Source organism: Numida meleagris, chromosome 3, assembly GCF_002078875.1.
Source record: "Numida meleagris isolate 19003 breed g44 Domestic line chromosome 3, NumMel1.0, whole genome shotgun sequence".
NCBI lineage: Eukaryota > Metazoa > Chordata > Aves > Galliformes > Numididae > Numida > Numida meleagris.
In genome coordinates, this window is record NC_034411.1 from 35,737,967 (window position 1) to 35,760,308 (window position 22,342).

The following is a 22,342-nucleotide window of genomic DNA, read 5'->3' on the forward strand; positions in this document are numbered from 1 at the left end:
GTTTCTTATCTGCAGACAGAACTGCACAGGAACAATCTCTGAGATAACTGTGAGTCTCAGAGTTCATGCAGGCGCTACAAAAAGATACGCTCCTATCAGAAACTGCCCTGCGTGACTGTGGAGAGCTCATCTGAGGGAATAAACTGATAAGGAATTTGTTGTGTCACTGAAAGCACGAGCATGCTGGAGAACTCGTATCCTTCTGGGCCATGCTACCAAGAGAGTGTGCTTGCAGAAAAACAGCAGTGGTCCTTTCAGTACTTATCCTACATGTTGTTTTTCAACAGGTACATGCAGATTGTCTTGGTTTTTGAAGATGGCTGAACTAATGTGAAATGCAGATAATGAGAGGTCAATAGCATTTCTGCCCAGAGCAGTGCTTTCCCGAGCCTGGTGTGTAGAGCAACAAAAGGGAGAGAGGGTGTATTGTTACACTTTCATTTCAGAATCCGGGAAATAACTTTTAAGTGGAATATATGTAAGTTCAACAGAAGAAGTGCTGGGTATGTGTAATTAATGAGATCTCTGCCAAACCAAGACTTAAGGATAATCACGAGACATGCCTTCACTTAAATGGAGTACGAAGACTGTTAAGGCATTTAAGTGTCTAATTCTACTTATATTTGCTTGGGCTATTTTCACTCATGCTTTACGTGTGAGAACAGCAATGCTTTCAAAGTGCTTAACTGTCTCTGTTTTCGCATGCAACAAAACTGACGTCCAGAAATTTGGAGTCCTGTAGGTGAGGTGTACCTCAAGAATCAAATGTATTTGTGTCTTAATTGGTAGACTGGGTCATACTGCACATAATACACCTAGCTACTGAGAGTACTAAGGATCTGGTTTTATTCATGCTTTTATTAGAAGCTGAAGATTCGTATTTCTTCTTCGGCAGAGAGATAACTTAAGCCCTTTGCTTTCAGCTTTTCTGCAAGTCAAAGAGAATTTATTTCTGACGTAAGAAGCTGTCTCCACTAGCAGTGTGTGCTCCTGTCACTCAGCAGAAAGGATGCTTTTCCTGACAACAAGAAAAAAAATAAATAAAAACCATCCCAGCCAAGAGTCATAACTCTTGGGCAACAGCTGCAACAAAAAAGCTGCTTGTGACAAATGGACATCAGCTCTCAAGTTGTGTCCATCTGTCAGGTGTGTTGCACTCTGTCAGGACACATGGCTGTGACACAGCTGTGCATACAAACCCTGTCACAGCTTTTGCCTGCTTTTGACTTTGAAAGTTTAGCTCACGCGTCTTCCTTTAACAGAGTATTGTTCATGAATGTTCCTGAAGCTGAGAGTAATACTACTGAGTCCAAGGTACACCCCTGGAAGTTACCTTTTAAAAAACGTTTGCATTCTTGCTGCTTATTTCCACAGATCCCTCAGCCAAGATACCACTAATAAGAGCTTTTAATTTCACAGATGAAAGAACTTGGCGTCATTGTGTACAACTGCAGCTGCCTCGTCCTGGATTTACAAAGGATATTTGCGCTGTACAGTTCATTAAAATACAAGAATAAAATACCTCCGAGTTGGTCAAAGAGACTATATGGAGTGTACGATACTCAAAACAAACTGACGCTGCAGCTGAACGAGACAAAATCAGAAGCTTTTGTGTCGGTAAGTTCTGAAATGAGTTGGAGAGAGGGAGGGAAGGGGAGAGGATTATTTCATTCATGTAAACTCTAATGCCTCTTTACTGAAACAGAGGTGTTCAACAGTTCCCTAGATGAAGTCCACCACATGGCTGTGTTCTCCCTGACAGATATTAGCTGGTTTTATTTCCACACTTCAGTACTTTTGCTTTTATATCTTCTACCTTATTTTCTGATGTTTTTTGGCTTTTTGAAGCACCCGAATCTCCCTTCAGAAAGGCACATCAACCCATTAGAAATTAATAGGACTACTGATGGAAATTACCGTTAATAGGAACATATGTGGTGTAAATTAAGCTTGTGCTTAAGCATTTCTTTCAATTGACCCTAAGAGAAGAAGATGCAATTTACTGCTATGTACTTAGCTGGAAGCAGCTATTAACGGTGAGACTTGTGCAGGTGACTGGAAACTTAGATACAGAGATAAGACCGCTAGAGCTGTCATCTGTATATCACTCTGTTGTCTGGGAAAGTGGTTATTTCAATAATTGAAAGGTTTTAAGAAAGTTTTATCCTTTCCTGTGGTGCAGAAGAAACTAATCACAGTATCTTTTTACATTCTGATTTCTGTGAAATTGTTCTTATCTGCAATTTTCCACGACTGAAAACTGCTGCAGAATATGTGCAATATTCATTTTCCTTCCTCTGTAATTTTTGCCACTTTTCCTCTTTCATCTAGAAAAATGGTAGGGACAACCTTCAAATTAGCTAATTTATTTGCAATGGTAGACACAAGGTGAATAGCTTGTAGTAAATGAATTCTTAATCAGGCATCCAAAATGATATATAATAAACTTAATGTCAGAGCTTGAATTTTTATCCATGATATTTATAAGGATCTTCACTCTGTTCCCTTGAGAGCATTCATGCTTCTGTAGAACATGATCTACTTTTATTTTTAACTGATATTTTCAAACTTCTAAAATTCAAGTAGCATTCCCTGTGGACTCACTGCCTGTGTGTTTGTATTTTTAATGGGAAGAAATGGAACACTCATCCATTTCAGAAGTGATGTAGAAAAACTGGAAAAAAGTACACAGATTGACAGAGATGATGAAGGATGGAGTATCTTTCCTTTTGGACGTTATTACATGAGTAAAATAAAACAGCCTTCAAAATCAGGAATATGCTGAAGATAATAAGAGTTATTTTCCATTCTACATAAAACAAAGGGGCTGTTTTATACAGGTAAGTCTAAAGCAACGTGAAGTATGTAGCACTCAATTTTTACAAGCCACTAGCACAAGATGTTGATGCAGAGGAGTAGTTAAATGGGACAGGATTTCCCTTCACCTGCTAGGAGCCACAGAAAGTTCAGGTGTCCAAGATTTTCAGACTTTTGCAGTCATTGGAGAGACAGAGAGCTGTTCTGGAGTGAAATGAGAGAAGATCTGAAGTGCCCGAGGCAGCCAGAACTAACAGTCTTCTGAGGAGACATATACTTCTATTGATTCTGGAGAGTCTTAAGGACTGGCTTAAATTAAGAGAACTGATTTTAAGACAGTTAGCTGAGGAGCTGAAAAATAAATTCTACCTGAAGTAGCTGCTGTTATTAAAATTATGTGAACTCCTACTCTCTTCTGAGCAATCTGTCAGAAACTGAGAAATCCTGCTGGAAGCCTTTCCTGTGGAGGCACACAGTCATGAAAGCTGGGCAAAGGCCATCCTTAAGGGGACCAGTAATCCAAGACAAAGAAAGTGGAGAGAGCTCTTACAAAAACTGTTCTTCTGCAGCTTGAAGAACATGCAGTTCTTCCTTGTAATCTGCGGTTTCATTTTCTGTAGACGAAAAAGTCCCGACCTTGAAATTCTACTTCAGAAAACAAACAGGATGGAGTTATAGTACTCAGCAGTTCAGTAAGTGCAACTCCAGGGGCTATCTGAATTTGTAGTCGCAGCCAGTTTAGTTACTAGGTTATCTATCATAAGAAAGTAACTTTTCTTCTACACGAGCAGGCTGCAAAACAGACCTGAATGTAACTGAGCTACTTACACATACATTGTTCTGAAATATTGTTCTGATGCAAGAGAAAAAGCCTGCTCTCAGTGAAGGGGCTCTGCCTACTTCTGAGCCTGTTAAAATGTCCTGATCTGAATTAGCTCCCATGTACCTTACATGAGAACCCTCTTGGGCAAGAAGAGCAAAGCAAGGACCTTCGTCATGACATTCACTGTCTATCACCAACGCTACCACTTTGAAATGGTCATAGGCCTTGCCTGTATGAAGAGGGATGATGCCATCACACTGCACTTAGGAAACACTTCACTTCTTCATTATACCCTCATTTCAGTGTAGTACCTGTCTTTGTGCTTCCTTTCTCCCCAGATAAAAAGATATAGGTGAGGGTAAGAGTGATACTGTTGTTTTGTTTTAATCTAAAAGTTTGCCCAATATGGTGAGGAAATTTTATCAATAGATCAGTTCTTTCTTCCCAGAAACAGGCTTTTCAATAAGTTTCTCACCTACTAACAAATTCTCAGAAATTCAGCAGCTGTTTACCAGCATGCCCATCTGAAAGGCTGCCCTGGAATTGCGTGAGTTTGGTGGAACCAAGTGTTACTATCTCGGCTATTCCTAAACTACCAACAAGAACAGCCTGTATGAGGCTGGGAGCTCACTTCCTCATCACTGCCCTTCCCATGGGGCCTGCTTGTGCTCGCTGCAGGGATGTGTCACGTGGTACTTCGTCAAGACAGCAAGCACTATAGAACACTGAGGAAAGCACTAAAGTATCTACAATGACCAGAGCAGATCGGCCATACCACCAGGTGCCAAGTGGAAGGCTAAAAAAAAGGACATGTAAAATGAGTGTTACAGGGAGAACAGAAGTTTTTCTTCTAAGTATCTTTGACTTCCTGGTCTCTGTAATGAAGGCATCTGGAAATGACAATGCGTAACAATTCCTTAGTTGTCCTGTGTGACTGAGAACTTCTATTCAAGAAAATACTGAGTGTAAGAAGAGTGCAACAGCCTCTTTAAATTTCAGATTATATAAATGTTTAACAAATTCATTTTACACCTTTTATTAAGTCTAGACTTATTCCTTGAAAATGTATTTCACTTTCAACCTTTATGCTATATAAAACAAGAAGCATAACACTAAGTCATTGAACTTTCCTTCTTATAGTCAGGAGTCATGGCTGTAATGTTGCTTAGCAACAAGATCATCTTTCAGACTGGCTGAAAAAAAACACAGGTTCAGTTTGGTTTTCTTAGTATCCGAGAATGCATCTGGAATACCGGTCTTAGAATTTTGCTACTGTTCATTTTCTAACATTTTCCTAACTTCTTTATTTGTACTACGTATTTTCACACCGATCAGTGACTAAGGCACTACCAACACTGTACAGAAAGAGAGGGGAAAAAAAAAATCAACACCCTTAGAGAAAAAAAGAGTCATATAGCCTGGATGCAAGCTGAGCAGAAAACAAAGGAGAGTTCACACAGCAGCAGGAAGGTAATGCATTGGCAGCACCAGCAGTGCAGTAACTGGCACCTGCTCTAACTCTACAAATGCCTTTAGCAACCCCTGCTCTCAGGTGCCGTGAGCAGTGTGGCAGGTAGCTCCACCTCTTCTCTGCCGGGCAGAAGAGCAGAAGGCCCCGACCCGTGCTGCAGGTGCTACTCACCAGCTCAGTACCAGGTAAAACCTGAAGCTAGGTTTTAAAGATAAGCTTCTTGCAAAACCGCAGCATCTCTCTGAAACAGTGATTGGGTAAATGGTGACTGTATGGTAATGTAAGCATGAGTAACTATTAGTAGACTAATTTCTGGTAGCAAGTGATAGATCAGGTTCACAGATTTTACTCTGTGTAGCAGTAACCAGTCCTGGGACTCAGCAACAGATTTATCTGAAATGCAACAACTTCAGCCAGAGCTTAAGTGAGGACAGTTTGCAAGCCTGTGCTGTCTACATTTTACCCAGCTGTATCTACCTGATGAAATTTTCAAGGAAGAAATAAGCCTTGAGAATAACTTTGTATATTTGAGTATTCCAGCAGGACAAGTAAAGTTAACAGTCTCTACTGAAATTCACAATATTGCTTACTACCTTAGGACATGTGAAGGGAGGAGAAAAGAATCTGTCCTTCTATTTTAAATGCAGTATTTGAATTTTGCCTTCACAGAATTCACCTAAACTCTTCTGCCCAAAGGACAGAGTCCTGGATATTGAAGCTATATACAATGTAATCGATGATGCCAAACAGTTTGTATACATAGCTGTCATGGACTACTTGCCGATCGTCACTGACACAAACGCTAAACGGTGAGTGTCCATGTGCAGGCTAGCATGCCATCACGATGCCATAAGGTCTGCTGGAGAGAATGAACCCACAGGAGATTAGTTGCTATGTGGACCAATTTCTTGGGGCCCAATTCTGCTCTTATTGAAATCAGTGAGAGTTCTGCCATTGACTTAAATAGGAGCAGAATTGGGACCTAAGAAGACATTTCAAGTTCAGGGTCCTAAGCTTTGGATCTGCCTGCCAAAGGAGCTCAGAACTTGTCTAGTCTGACCATCTGCAAGTGACTGAGACCCAGGAATACAAGAACCTACATATCCATGAATCCTGTTCCTTACACTGTTGTATCCACTGCTTTGATACCACAACTACACAGCTATTTGACAGGAGAGAGAGAGACAGTATATGTGCATGCAGAAGACAGCGTGGCGTGAGTTCTCATATGAAGCATGGGAGATGTCACAGTTTTACTGAAATAGGCAGATACATGACAGTTCTTTCCAAATTCAGCACAGATCACATTTTAAGTTGTATCATATTTTGGTTAACTGAGAAATGCTAAAAACAAAGCCAAATTATTTTTAAACACAGTTTGTATGAACCGTTAAAAGGCACCCATCACCCAGAACTGGAGCCACATTTTTATAAAACCATTCAATTCAGAAAGCAAGTATCCAGTGGTCCCTCAGTAACAGTTCATATGAATTGAGCATCTCGTTAAGCTTGCCGTTCTACCATGCACTTTGACTGATTGCCATTAGGCCAAACTAGACATATGGTTATGTGCTTTCTTCCAGTTTTGCATGTCGGTATGTTTTGTTGAAAATTTTCAACAAAAAAAAATGGTTTGGCTAATATAAAGTGTAAACTATTTCAAATCCAGAAGAGGGTTTTTCAGATAAACTCATTACATACAGCCTCTGTCACATCGACAGAATCCTGAGTACCACAAGCTGCAGGAACCTCAATCTCACATCATCCAGCCCTCTGCTCTCTCCCTACATTAGAAAGGGTCTATGTACGTAGAACTTCTGCAGTGTTGCACATGATGTATTCCTCCTTTCTTTGTTCTCATGCCCAAACAATTCAGAAATCCTTCAGATTCAGGAAGATCCAAGAAAGCAAACTGTGTGAATTTTGCAACATTTTCTTTAGCACTATGGCTCTGTATTTGAGATACTGCTGCAGCTTCCCTACCTGGCCAGCTTCCAGTTTTCACTTTTACTTTCTAGCATTATAGAGCTCAGATTTCATGAGGTTGAATGTCTTGACACTGCTACAATAGAAGTGTATTCCCTTTGTCTAGTTCTCTCTGTCCTGACCTGCTTTCACTAAAGCTCAGGAATGCAAAGCTCGAACTAATGACAACAGGCATCTCACCAGCTGAGAAAATAGCACCATGGAGGCCAGTATCCCATTCGCTGCAGAATTTCTCTGGAAAAGGTAGCATCCTCCTTGAACAGTCTATCTCCTGCTATTAAAGGATGTAGGCACCATGCACAGCAGCAGCTCTCCTTTTCAAAGCATAAACTTAACAGGTCTCCATTCTTTCTGTATGGGACAGAGGGCAAGAGAGAAGACAGCAGTCAGAGGATTCATTGTCCCTGTTCCCTTACATCTGCAACCAGCAGAAAATCCTTCTTTTCCCTCTGCCTGGGCTAGGTGAGCAGCACCCTCTAGCTGTAGCTGCTTCTGCTGGTTCTCCCTCTACTCTCACTACAGGCAGTGATGCAGGAGCAACTCTCGCAGCTATGGGCGAACACAGCTCAACCATCGCCACCCGTGCTGCTCCATGCCATGGCAGGGCCAAATGACATGGAACAGGATGCTGGCTAATCTTCTCAGTGAGAACTCTTGCAAATAAGAGCAGCATTCCTTAAAGAGAAAATTAAATTCACATGTGTTTAGTTCTCCCTGTCCTATCTTCTATGCTTGGCTGCCTAAAAATCATTTTTTTAAGTTATGTGAATATACTGTATTCTTTCTCCACAGATACTGGCCGTTTCTAGATGGGAAGATAAGAGAAGCATTAGTTTTACGAAGTATTAAAGTACGACTTCTCATAAGTTTCTCAAGAGACACAGATCCGCTTACTTTTAACTTTGTTTCATCTCTCAAAGCGATTTGCACTGAAGTTCCAAGCTGCAGTTTGAAAGTTGTAAGTATAAACAATATTCCTTTGAAATCTTTTCTATGCTCCCTGCCCTGTCCTGAAAAAAGTCCAGAAAAGTTCACAACTGAGAAGTGTTCTCCATTAGTATCAAAGCCTCTGAATTCCATTAAAGAACAAAGGAAATGTATGAGGGCTGCTCCGAAAGTAATGCCTCCTATGTTATTATGTTGGTCTACAATGTCAGAGGCAGATGGTGATGGTAAAGCAGTAGAGGCTGAACCTTCCACCAATATTCTGTTACACGTTGTTGTCGTGTGACAGACGGCAGCAGAGGGGCAGTCTGACACAATGGCATCTGACATGGAAGAGTGCATGAAGCAAAGGTGTGGGATTCAGATCCTCCATGCAGAAAAAAATGGCACCCACTGACATTCATCAATGCTTGCTGAATGTTGCTGGAGACCAAACAGTGAATGTGAGCACAGCGAGGCATTGGGTGGTGCTTTCCAGCAACAGCACTGTCGTAGCAGCCATGAAACAGCGGCACATCTCCACTGGTACAGATTTTTACAAGTGCAGCATGCAGGCTCTTGTTCATCACTGGCAAAAATGCACAGCTAAGCTGATGGTGGTGACTGTGTTGAAAAGCAGTGTTTTGTAGCTGAGAGTATGCTTTATCAACTGGTGTTATTGTGCTCTTTGTGCCTGTTGTAGTTTCTGTGGAAAAAAGTAATAATAGACATTACTTTCAGAGCAGCCTACATAATACAGTAAACTAAATTTATTCCTAGTAGTAACAGACATTGAAATTAAGAGAGAAAAACAGAATGATGCCAAAAGGCAGTCTGTGTGGGGGACAGCTTGCAGAAAACACTGCATCTGGTCTTTCACGGCAAAGCTAACCAAGGGAACTGTAGGCTTATGGCTGGTAAGAGTAAATCTGACAGCACGAATGTGTTTCAGTCTGGATTCATGCAGCCTTACTGTTCAACTGCTTAGGCATCTGCTTTTTGTTTACTGAAGTACTAAGTACAAGAAAAAAATTATGACTGCCCAGAGAAGCTGTGGGTGCCCCATCCCTGGAAGCGCTCAGGGCCAGGCTGGATGGGGCCCTGGGCAGCATGAGCTGGTGGGTGGCAGCCCTGCCCATGGCAGCAGCTTGGGGCTGGGTGGGCTTTGAGTTCCCATCCAACCCAAACCATTCTATGATTCTATGAACTGCAGAGAAAAAAGTGCTGTTTGTGTTTCATATGCTATGCGGTATCTATTATATATATCTAAGAACAGGGATTTTTGCTCTACAAGACACAGTTATTTCTTAAATGAGAAGCAGAGTAAAGTGTATTTTGAAGACCAACAAAACACATACGACTGACATTGCTTAAGCCACATCTGTTTTGATTAACTTTTCGCTTGTTCCATCTTTAGCATCAAAATTCTATCAATGTTTTAAATTTTTTTTTTTATTGAAGTGGCACCAAATGCTGTATATACTTGTATCCATTTCCATCTACTTAGAACAGGTAAAATATTTAGCACAGAATTTATTTTGTAAAGAAATGAATAATAGGAAAAAAAAAAAGATTTCTAGACATCTCTTCTAGTTAGATATCCTAGCCAGAGGATCTGTAGCTAAAACGGAAATGTAACAATTTCCAATAAAAAAAAACTCCAGGCACAACACAGCTCGGTTACCTCTGCGCTGTGACCAGATGTGCTGCACTCTGTTAAGTCTCTGCCTTAGATAAGAACAAAAGAAAAATTATTTCCTTTGCATTCATCTGTTCTAGCCAGGTTGAAAGTGTAATTACGTGTGTGCATGGGGGAGGAGAACACAAAACTCTACAGAAACTACTGTCATGTGCAGGCATGTACAATACAGGCTTATATAGAAGAATGCTGCCATTTTAAGAGAAACTTAAATTATGAATTGATTGAAAATGTACTTAAACTGCTAACCAATCCTAATGCCTTAATACTATTCTGACCATAATCATACCCTCCCATCTTCTGCTCTCTTGGGAATAACATAGCTGAGTCCCACAAAGTGTATTTAGGAACTTCTTTCTTCCCGTTAGCTTTTGTTCCCTGTGGTACGCCTTGTTTTTTAATTCTTCTGGAAAGACCAGCAAAGCCTGGGGGGGTTCCTCTGGGGTGCCCATGGTTTGGCTTGCTACAGCTGCAGAGCACGCTGCAGCTTTTTGCCAAAGGCAGCAGCCCGAGGTACACAGTCACCTTGGAGTAGGCAGTACAGATGTAATTGCTCCACTAGAGAGGAATCTCCTGGCTTCCTGTGGCCGCTGACCGGACTAGTGTAAGTTTGGGTACAAACATGCAGTTACAAACCAGGGCTCTGCAAACCTGCTGTGCCTAATAGTGTCCTTACCAAGAACAGCAGCAGTCATTTTGCAGTCTGATGGTGAGGTCAGGAAGGCAGGGGACTGCAAGACAATTTCCCTGTTGCAAATGCTGAATTTTAACAGCATTCTCTGTCTAGAAACATTTTTTTCTCTTTTGCCACAAAAATTCCAGAGACTGCTTTGAGTGTATAAACTCAAGGCACATACTGTGGGAAAAAAAAAAGACTGGGAAGAATTCACGAGAAAAAAGCTTTGCTTAGGGACAAAAAAGGAGCACATAACCCAACAACAAGGTAAGCTGCATACCAAACTGCTGCTCCTTCAGGCACCTCTGTCCTGCTCCCCACACTGAGCCAAATGTGACTGTGAAAGTAAAGCTTGAATCATAAAGAGTGAAGTCCAGGTGAAAAGCTCACTGGTGTGCCTCTTTGACCTGTTGTTCTAGTTTTGCATGCTTGACATTCTAAGCACATCCTACAAAGCAAGAATGCATGATCTAGCTCTCAAAGGAGTTTAAAGGAGACCCAGCTCTGTTGGTTACCATGCTGAACACACACAGGTGCATGCTTCTGAAGGGCCCACCGAAAAGTAACTAGAGCAAAGTGATACTAGAGAACTGGAGCCTAGGAAGGAGAGCCATGGATCAGCATACAGATCTATGGTACCAATTGCCTGCTAAGGTAAGAGGCAGGAAAAAAACAGAACCATTCACTGATTTTCTGGAAATACCAAAATATAGCTGCCCTATGAGTCTAGGAAACCTCTATTCCCAAGCACAAATTTTATTTCAAAAAAAAACTCCTAAAATAAAGATGGAAACAATGAGTGAAATCCTAGCAAAAGGTGTTGTTATTAACAAAGTATTCCTGCTGAAAGTATGTTAGAGAATGTTAGTCTGGGCTACTTACTGCTGGTGATGGTTTGCTTGCTTAGCTAAGGCAAATTTCTGTATTCTGTTTGTGAGCACAGATGCAGCTCCCTACTAGTATCTGTATTGACAAGGAATGACTTGTCTGCTGCTGCCGGAGAGCACATTACATATTCAGTCATCCTATCTTTTCCTGCCTGAAGCTGAAATTGTCTCTTGTACAAGCATATACAAACAGGAAACTAGCATATGATTTCTCAGTTTGGCACATCTGTTGAACCTATCTCAGTTTGACAACTCTAAGTTTATATGATGACTGTGCTTGGCTATTTTTGTGGCAAGATATGTAATTGTTTGTTAAGTATCATAACCCTGGGAAGAGAGCTTGTCATGTTTTGGTTCCTGGCATCAAATACTTTACCTATGTGCAATTAATTTTTAGACTAGTTCCTACAACAATAGTTAGTTATGCAGTGGGTTGCTTTATCTTCCAAATCACCGGGAAGAGTTAATGCAAGTACCCTGGAAGGACACGTTATGGCTGCTAACTGTCTCTGTTCCTGTTTTGTTGTGCAGAGAGAGCCCCGTTCTGCTGGCTTTATCCAGAAATTTTGAGGTATTTCAGGATGATTCAGATCCATCTCCAACTTGCTGAGTCCACACTTACTGTTGTGGGTGCACACTTGTGTAGGGACTCCTCAGGCAACCAGACCAGAGGCAATGTACAGCCAGTTACTTCCATCAATAATATATTGTGAATTACATTTCTTCTGAGCTTCTACACCATCACCTCAAAGTTTCCAAGTCATGCAGTAAATATTTAATTTCTACTTCACTGTGTTATTCTCCGTTTCTATTTTTGGAATCTGTGTCTAGCTATTAGCTTCCTTCACAAAACAGACAATACTTGGTATTGCACTGGAAATCTCATTTTTGTCTGGCACTGAGCCAAGTAAGGAAAGCATACAGCTCAAAACAAATCAGTCACTCTTTGGGTAAAACAGGCGTTTTCCTCATCTGGTAAATTTGTATCTTTGCCTATCAGATTTTTCTTGAAGAGTTTCTGAGATCAGCAGGTTTCCTTCTGGAAACTGCAACGTCTAAGGTAAAGATGTGAACTCAACTTGTTGGCATACTTGGAAATATGTATCCTGAAGCAGTCTTTGAACGCCAGAATTCCTTGATGAGAACGAAAATGAGCTGAAGTTTCTGGCCCTTGCTAGGCAGAAGACAACAATTTATGGGGTTTCTTTTGCTGTTCATTTCACAGCTGTTATTGTGCAGCATTTTACCACTTCTAATATGCAGTAGCCATCTACTTTGTATGCTTCACAATGCCAAGGCATACTGGATATCACAGTGAGAATCCAGTATGTAATACAACATGCAGTGTTCTATTAAAACTAATGCTTGTCTATGAACTTGAGCTGTCTATAGCACAAACTTGTTTTCAATAAAGAGTAGTAAAGCAGACTATTTTTTTCTGTCCATGACAGAATGGTTCCTATTAACCTAAACTCCATTTTTTTTTATGGCAGAAATTCTTTGACCTCGAGGAAGAGAGTGCCTGCTTTCTCAAAGATCAGAAGAACACCTCCCTTCCAAAACTAAACCGTAACAAATACATGGTGACTGATGGAGCTGCATACATTGGTAAGTAACCATATCTCCAGAAATTCTAATTGGTATTTCAGATTGAAGGTACACTTAAGTCTCTGCCTGGCACCTAGAAAATTTCACTATCAATCAAATGCTCACTGAATGCATGATAAAAAATATCTTTAAAAAAATAATAAAGCTTATAGAGGTGTACTTGAGCTGCAGGATCAAAAACAGCTACTGAATTAAAAAGTAAGTTTGAGATTTCTGAAAAGTTTGCACTGATGCACTCTTGATGTGCACACACATCCCTCTCAATCTATTCAAATCTTACTTTTCACTTCAAGTAGCTGAGCTTACCCTCTTCTTCTCTCCCAAATATTGTATGAGCTTCCTATTCATCTTTTTACTCCATTTTAAATTTTTTCCAATACCCAAATAAAATTTCAGTGCCTTGTGTCTACACAGCACGGGTTCTAAGCTCTTTTTTGGGATTTTGTTTTGTTTTAGTCTTTCCCATATCAGTACTTTTGTTGCTACAGATAGACATATATACATATGGATTTACAAAGAAATATACAGTTAAATCTGTGCTAAAGTAATGTTAATGACCTGACATATCTTTCCTTGAAAGCACTGCAAGAATGGTTCCTTACAACGAGGCACCAATTTTCAGTTCTTGACAATTTCAGAATTCTTAACATTTCCTATTGAAGCAGCTAAAATGACACCCAAAGAAGGATGTAAGTTTCTCAGATACCTCAGAATTTTACGTGTGTATGTTTAGACATTCTTTTTTAAAATATGGCCTCTAATAACAGCATTTCTCTCCGAAATACTCCACATGCTCTAAATGTAGATCTTAAGGAGTTATGGGTTCTAGCGAAATAAGAAAGAAGTAATTGAAACTCTTGGATTACCTCTTTTCCATTAATGCAGCTACCCTCTCTGACTTGCTATCACCAAGATCCGAAATGCTCACGTGTTACCTTAGATAAAGGTGGTAAGAACTGGAATAAAACACAAAATCCTGTTTTGGTTTCCTGAAGTAGTTGCCAATGGGTAAACTAAAGGTGCTTTGGCTCAGCATTATGGACCAACCACTATCTATCACATTAACTTGTTTCTAAAGCCCAAAAATATTTTCATTCTTGGCACTGAAAAGGTTGATGACAAATAGACACACACACACGCACACACAAACTATATAAAAAGCAAGAGCAAATTTATTTTGAATAACTAACTTGTTCTCACTCATTGTGTATTCCTGCCTTTACTTGTAGGTAATTTTGATTGGGTAGGAAATGCTTTTACGCAGAATGCTGGAGCAGGCCTCGTTATCAACCAAGCAGACGCGGGGAACAGCACAAGCATCATAAAGCAACTCAAGGCTGTTTTTGAAAGAGACTGGTATTCACACTATGCCAAAAGTTTACAACCAACAAAAATGCCAAACTGCTTTAATCACAAACTCAGTAAAGCAACATCAAATAAGACTGCCATGAGCAATGTGAACTAGAAAGACTATTTTACTGTTTAGTATGGCGATGAAGAATTACATTGGGGTGTAGCCCTCTTTCATATTTACAAACAAAAGACTTCAGCAAAAAAAAAGTTTGGTTGGGGGGGATTGTTTTTAGGAAAAAGCACACTTATATAAAAACTGTCTAAAATACATTCTCTGTTGATTTGAGACTTTCAGGTTTGTTACTTCTGACACTGAATGTCATTTCTGCTTCCATGTTAATTTTTATGTTCCTCATTTGAACTGAGCATTTAACTGAAACAGGAGAATTGACTCTTGCTGTTTTAAGAATTTCCCTAATTGCCATTCTGGCTAGAACAAGCCCTTGGCAGAACAGAGATCCTGGCTATGAAATGGCGTTCTAAGATCAGTTACTGTTGATGTACAAGTAGATGGTAGGTTTACTCTATTAGAAAAGAGTAAAGAAGAATAAGGATATATTCACCTATTCAAATAATTCCCTCTAAATAAACATCCAGTCACGCAAGTTTTTCCTAGTTTTCAGCATTTAGTTTAAGCATCATTCTGATGTGTTTTCTAAATAGCCTTAAATTACATTTGCGTTCTGTGATTGGTACCTTACTTTATTCACCTCTAAAGGGGACGAAGGTTTTGAGGGACTGAGGTTGACCCAATCAAATTCATCAGAATCCCTGAAACCTCTCAGTTAAATCAATTTTCATCAACATAGTATGGCTTCCTTTTAACATAACAGCTATTTCTAATTACAGTAGCATATAACAATGTAAATCTCTTCAGTAAAAGCAAAGATCGAGGATTGACTTTTCTTGCAATCTCAAGAAAAAATTTTACCGAAGTAGAATATTCAAGTGCAGGTCGGCAGTTGCTTGCTGACTCATTTTTAGACAAATGCATATATACAAAAAAATTAAAAAAATTTTAGGGTAGTAAAGGGTTCTGCAAAAAAATGCAAAGATTATTTAATTTCATATTTTCTTTCCCTTCATATCAATAAAAAAAATTGCAAAATGGCATTTTTTTAAAAAATGTCATCCATATAGATGTATATATCAGCACACCAGACACACGATGCTTTCATTTAGGCCACAGTTTCAGCTGGCATTAACAGTGTCCCTCTACAAATGTGACTCAGCTGCACTAAGATGCAACTGTTCTGCAGAAGTGTGAATTTGCTCTTTAAAAAAAAAGGCATTAACATGTGACAATAGAGTTTTCTCTAGCCTCATATTAGTTTAGTTTCTTAATGAAAATTACCACCCTTCTGCTGAAGGAATCCAGCCACAAAAGCAAACTGCATTCTTCATTTTGTTGAAAATGCACTGTATCCAAAATGCAGACTGTTCTCACCATGCTGAACGTTACAGAAGGGATGCTTTGAAAGCAGTGGGTTAATAGAAAAGGAAAAGAAATGCCTGAAAGGATTATTTTCACCTTAAGAACAATTTAACTAGAAAGACACCCTGACTAGAATGCAGGTTTCATTTACATGCAGCTTAAAAAAAAAAGTTTTATTTTAAAAGTAAGCACAGTTTTTCAAACTGTACCTTTTTACAATTTCTTAATGTCATTTTCTGACAGTTGCTGGCTAGAGAGAGACACACACCATGAAACTGGTTGTGATTGAGAAAGGCACGCTTCTCACAAACACCGTTTCTTTTGCAGTTTCCCAGTTGTACATCATCTTACTGAAAAGAAAAAAAATCTTCTAGTTGTCAACTTTTACAGAAAAGATTGTGCAGAGCTCTAATGCTCATTTTGTAATATTCAGATAAACCCATGCAATTTATTAGCCTTCACATAAACAGAGAAGAGCATATACTCTGACATTCATTTAAGAAACAAAAAAAATACTCTGAAAAAAGTTACCCGAGTTGCTTTGAAGGAAAAGTCTTTGCGAAGAAAAACTTTTGTATCTTCCTTCTTCTGTATGTAACTTTAGTGTATGTATAGCAGGTATGATGGAGATGCCCAGCACTTAACTAAGGGCCTTTTTTCTATTATTGTTAAATAAATATTAGTCCAGATTCATCTCTGCTGAAACTCTTACCAATTTCAGCTGAGTTACATCACCAATGATTTTAGTCTTCTGAGTCAATGGGGAAAAAATAAAATTAAAAAACAACATTTTTAAAAACAGGTTGCAATATTTGTAAATTTTCTGAGAGACTAAGAATAAGTAAGTGCCCATGGATGGGTTATGTTAAAGCTCGAGATAAATTTAATATCAAGTCTTTGGAAAAAGGGAAAAAAAACCTACACAGAACCTTCTCCCCACTGTCCAGAGTTGGTAGCTGTAGCACCTGATGGCAATAATATTCAAGAAGAATCAATGTAGTACTTTCTCCCTCGCATTATGGGTACTAACAATGTCTTAAGTTTTTGAAATGGTGTTTTGTACATGTAATGAACAATCTCAGTGAAAGAGATATTTGTCAAATGATAAAGCTAATCTGTCTCTTCAGATTTAGTATTTAGTGATGGGACAATGGAGTTACCACTGACCTTCTGTTTAGTATACCAAATGAATGATTCAAATGTAGTAGTTTCATTGGACAGATCCTAGGGAAATACAATCCTGAGCATTAACTGGGTCCACCTGTTTACAAGTACATTCTCATTGACTTGATGAACAAATTCTAATGCTTCAAAGACCCCCCTCCAAATCAGTAATACATTCGGTTTTTATGATGGAAGGGGTCTGGTTTTCTCTGAGCAACTGTAATGCGAAATAGTGGTCAGCCATCCCACAACCGGACTGGCAGGCTCAAGTTTCATTTGGTATAATGCTCGGGTTGGTGTTTTAATAGCTGTTCGGAATGGTAGCAGTTCCAAAGCAGCACAGAAGGCTTTGGTCTGTTACACTAGCCAAAAGACAAAGTGCATCCTTGGACTTCAGCAAGTAGGAAATTAAAGAGAAAAAACCAATCACACAAACATTATTTTTTAAAGCTGTTGCAGCCAATTATTTGTTTCTGGCTAGCATTGTTCCTGCTTAACTAGATTTGCCACAGCAGCTTCGACTGTGGCTTCAGCTCCTTCTGCCAATGTAAATAAATCTGTAACAAATCTATTTCACATTGATTTAGCAGAGATCCGTCTAGACCAGTTTCCTCTTGCTTCAGCTCTTCTGAATATAACCACTGCACAATGTCCAAACCTAACAGGAATTTGCATTCAGTAGTGTCTCAAGGACCTCAGAGACATAATCCAAAAGATGCACTTTCTCTAATCCCCTTTTAACTGGCATTGGTAACTCTGTCATATTACAGGCTATTTCCTAAACAGAACAGCTTTATCCTTAAAGAAAACAGACTGTAATTGTTGTTTGCTGCATTTACTAGTGCCTTACTCATAGTTTTTGTTTAACTGTTCCTCAAACGAAGTCCTAAGATCTTGTACCTGGTTCTGAGGCATACAGCAAGTCTCTTAAGTAAGACAACTACACATGGTGATGTTTACAGGTTAGTACCTAACACTAAAGTCACAAAAAGACAAAAATTCTATGTGCGATGTTGGTCCAAATGCCAAGCATGTAATTCTGAGAATTTTTAGCCCGGCGCAGTTTTAAAACTGAACTCCTCAAACTACTTCTACATTTGTTATCAACTAACCCACAACATGATCAAAGCAGTCTGTCCTGCTGAAGTGTAAAAACAAGTGAAATCTAAATTCTCCCAACATCTGGCTGACAGCAAAACATCACCCCAGGAATTCATTTAAGCACAGGATGAAGACCAATACAGAGGTTACTTCAAAGTCTCACATGTTACAGCTCAAGTAGTTTTGGGCAGGACACCGCCTTTTTTCTGTCTCTAAGAATGTACTCTTATTTATCATGCGACAAACCAGACAGCAAATAGTTTCTGGGGGCTTGGTTGCTGGTCGTCTGTCTGAGGGTAGGGAAGAAGGATGTTCTTCTGTTTTTAATACTGGAGAAAAAAAGTCAATAGAGTGGGCATTTAACTATTGCCCTGAACGAGTATCTACAGCTACTCTTCCTTTCTCTCCAAAGAAAGACCAGTAAAACATGCATTACGTGCCACCACACAAGGACCATAGCTGTACCTATTTAAGTAAGATTTAAGTAAGTTTTTGTGTGATTCACTTTTTTTGTAAGAAATGCATCTTCGAACAGAATGGGCTGGCCTTGCTGTGCAATGTTGTACACAATTCAGGGCCCAGTATTCCTTCTAATAAATCCAGACTGTGAACACAGCTCAGGGGAAAGCTTGAAGAACAACTAAAAATGCTCAGAATTCTACTTTTGAGCTACCCATTCTTTGCATTCTACTAACCATCTAAATTCTTTCTACTACTTCACTGAGTATTGCATACATGAAAACTGAACTAAGATCCATGTGAACGTTACCTACTGTTTCATCCTAATCTAAGGAGAAACCCAGACAGAATTTCTATGGCTTTTTTTGTGACTTTAGTGTGTACTTACTGAAAATAGCACAGACTTTTCCAGTAAGACGGAAAGACATCAGCTGGCTATTCCAGATTTTCAACCTGAAGTCCTTTTCAAATATCTTCCTCTTGTATATCATGTACTTGACTCCTGAGAACGTCCTTATAGAGAGCTGTAAGTTACCATTTTGGACTTCATAATTAACCCTTTATTTTAATACAAAAATATTGACTACACCTATTGTATGTTTAGAGACAGTAGCTTCTGGCACTGTTTTACCTGTTTTACTTCCACTCCTATCCTTTCTACACATATATACTCACGTTTTCTCACTTTGTCCGATTTAATCTATTGTAAAAAGAAGAATGAATCCTTGGTGAATCCTTTTCAGTTCACAGTGATACTTCCCGAGTTGAATACACCATTAAACATGTTCCACTTCTAACACCATACACTATAGTAGCTCCGCTGTTACTTTTAGACAGAATGCTTTTCTCACCTGTAATTTTTCCACTATAAATACTACTGAATATTACTTAGGAATTTCTCAGTGTTGAATCAGGTTGCTCTTGCATCATTACTTCACACAAATGCCTTAGAAGCTTGCCAAACTAGCCTGTAGAAGAGACCTCATACAAAACAGTTTAGACAATGAAAGAACTCACGTGTTTTACAATGTGTAGATGCTGAAGTCAGCAGATGAACTCTGGTCTTGTAAAAGGCAGGGAGCTGCATGTTTGAACATGTTAAGCTTCTCTTTAAGAAGAAAAATAGGGTTGATAGCTGATTGAAGTTACAGAATAAAAGAGAATATAGCAAAACAGTTCACGATTGTAGCATTCCAGAGGATTATTTTGTGCTCCTACTGAAAAGTTTTACATTACATGGCCACAAATGTGAATAACGTAAAGTGTCTGCATCATGAACACATACTGGGCATTGCATCTTGCAAAGTAATTATTAACAGTCCCACCCTCAACAGCTTACACCCCAACAGTTTGGGTAGAGAGAAAGGAAGGAAAAATAGACACACAGTCAAAACAACTTGAATCAGAGTGGGTTAACAGACTGGATGCTGACCTAAAAGCTCCAGGCTAAGTTCTTATTTTGCCCCTTTCCCTGCAAAATCCTGCATTTCTTAGGTACCCACCCTTCTTTCCTTCAGGAGAGAACTCCCATGATTATTCCCAGAATGAGGAAGGAAACTTCAACAATTACAGAATTTGTTTGCATAACAGAAAGCAAGGAAATCTGCATGAATAAGAGACCACTGAATTCTATGTAGCAGGTACTGAGAAGTAAAGCAATATTAGAAATTGAGCTTTTTCTTGTACATTATACTTCTTTAGTGTTGTACACAAAGGATATACATACAACACAGCAAATACCTGCAGATATTGTATCTTATGTCCTATTTGGGTATGTTCTCTCCTTATACAAATACAGTCAAGTTAAGTTGGACAGATACCATTCTGAACTAACAAACTGGTGAAAACTAAGCACAAGCATCAGGTCATTGAATCTGATACATGAATCGCACTCAAACATACATTTTTTTAATTTTTTTTAATTTTTTTTTACTGAAAATGCTACCTAGATGAAGTTTACAAACAGCTCAGAAGCTGGAACTATGTTTTCAAATGTAACCTTGAGGAGATCCCTGGGATCTTCATGGGGAAAGAACTTTATTGTAAATATAAAAGGCACAGACCATTATATGCAGCATTGTCTGACCAAAACAGTATGTAATACATATAAACAGAAACTCTTCAAATGGAAGTATGTGGAGCCACATGTTAATGACTGACTTGCTAACAAAATCTTTCTAGTAGATTTGCTCAGTATTCTGTCACTCCACTTTATTCCTCATTTGTACTTCCTCAAGTGACAGTGTACCTGTATTTTTGTTTTTCTTGAAACTTGGGAGCCCTAAAAGAAAAGCAGGATGCTTCTAGAAGCAACAGCTGTTTCTTTCTAAAGGCTGGGGAGCCAATCTCACTTGCCCTCTCATTGTTTCCTGCTCTTTCAGCAGCACATTCCAGGTTTTCCAACTGTCACTGTCCAAGGAGCAAAGAAAAAAAGCCTTCTACTTACCTGCTTCTTATGAAAACCGTGGGCTGCTCAGCAAGCTTTTGCCCTTTCTGAGAGCCCTTACCCAATGTAATACTAGTGAAAGCATAATAAAGGAGCTCAAAAACATGAGGAAGGTGTGTTCATCTGGAGAAATATATATACAAAAGAGTGGGAGGGGGAATGAAGACTAGAAGAAAAAAAATCTGGCAAGTTTTAAATGATGTAGAGGTTCTGGTGACAGCCTTCTTATGGCATCATTTTGTTCTAAATTATTATTATTTTTAACCATGCAGACAGATTTGTAACGACTGAATTTGCAGTTAACTTTAGTAGAGTAAGGTGAGAGGACCCTTGTTTTCAGGAATTGAGTTCATTTCTTCACTTTGAGAGATAGGTGAAAGAGGCAGGTAAAAGTGGAAAATGTGCTTTCTCTTCTTTCCAAGGAATAGTTCAGTTGTTTGTATAAGTAAAGCTAATATGGTTTCTAGAAAACGCAGAGGTCCTACCCATCCAAATTCTATTCGTACTCAAAAGGTGGTACGTACCTGTGGGAACTTGGGGCTCACAACAAAGCACAATCTGTCCCACTTCCCAGGAGAGAACCATACTAAAAGCAGCTGTGACATCTGCTTTTAGCAATCTGCAGATGCTTTAAATAAATTCCCAGACAAGACTGAAGGAATTTTCCCTGTGGAAAGAAAAATGAATGGCAGATTCAGTGAGAAACCCAAAGAACCTAATGCAAATGTTAAAATGCCTAAGAAGTCAGGATCAAAATGAAACACATTCTCATTTTTGCCAACATTTAAAAAATAAATGAGAACTGGAAGAAGACTGGGAGGCCAGTGCAGTACCCCAGATTAATAAAGTTGATATTTTTAAATAAACAAACCATTACATTTGTGGACAGTCCCCACATGTAAACTGCTGCTCTGAATATGAGAGAGTGCAGAGTCTGTGAATCACTAGCTTTGATGCACTGCACAAAGTTTTGGCATTAAAAGTATAGGTGGAAGCTATAAACTTCCACAGGTGGAAGTCAGGCAAAAAAAAAAAGGTTTCTATGTATATTTATATAAACCCTACTTCCACAGGTTAAAAGTCAGGCAAAAAAAAAAAGGTTTCTACGTATATTTATATAAACCCTACTGCCAAACAGTCACTTAAAAAAAATAGTCACTTCTCACAGTCCTCAGACATCAACAAAGAAATCTCAAGTCTGGAGAAAAGCAGAAAAACAGTATTTATGGCAGCAAACCAGCTAGAATACACTGTAAACCCATTTTCCAACTGCCAGGTAGTTGATACAATAAAGAGTTCAAGATGCCCCCCATGTCCATCTCAGATTCCAAATGTGCTCATACTAGATTCCAGATGTGGAGTTGAGGCTCCACATGGACAAACGCTCAGAGCCACATCCTCAGAGGAGAAATGGGTACATCAGAAGAGCTAGAAACATCTCTAGTACAGTAACTGTTCCACTGTTGTTCTACTGCGAGGCTGATAGGAAACAG

General features: G+C 39.2%; 1 protein-coding gene and 1 long non-coding RNA gene across 7 annotated transcripts in view; one reads left to right on the plus strand and one right to left on the minus strand.

Annotated features, from left to right (window-relative positions):
* LOC110396100 (inactive phospholipase D5-like) overlaps nt 1-19,205 on the plus strand; it is a 304,755-nt gene extending 285,550 nt beyond the window's left edge. For all 6 annotated transcript variants that reach the window (XM_021391423.1, XM_021391422.1, XM_021391424.1 and 3 more), the window contains 5 exons: nt 1,420-1,617; nt 5,781-5,920; nt 7,890-8,055; nt 12,777-12,891; nt 14,121-19,205. In XM_021391423.1, the coding sequence (XP_021247098.1) occupies nt 1,420-1,617; nt 5,781-5,920; nt 7,890-8,055; nt 12,777-12,891; nt 14,121-14,356 (855 nt within the window). In that variant the 3' untranslated portion in view covers nt 14,357-19,205. The remainder of the gene's footprint in view (nt 1-1,419; nt 1,618-5,780; nt 5,921-7,889; nt 8,056-12,776; nt 12,892-14,120) is intronic.
* On the minus strand, nt 5,933-19,507 carry LOC110396101. Its single transcript, XR_002436785.1, has 4 exons — nt 19,421-19,507; nt 13,758-13,847; nt 7,992-8,107; nt 5,933-7,448 (listed from the first exon to the last, which is right to left on the minus strand). It is a non-coding gene; the product is annotated as an uncharacterized LOC110396101 (long non-coding RNA).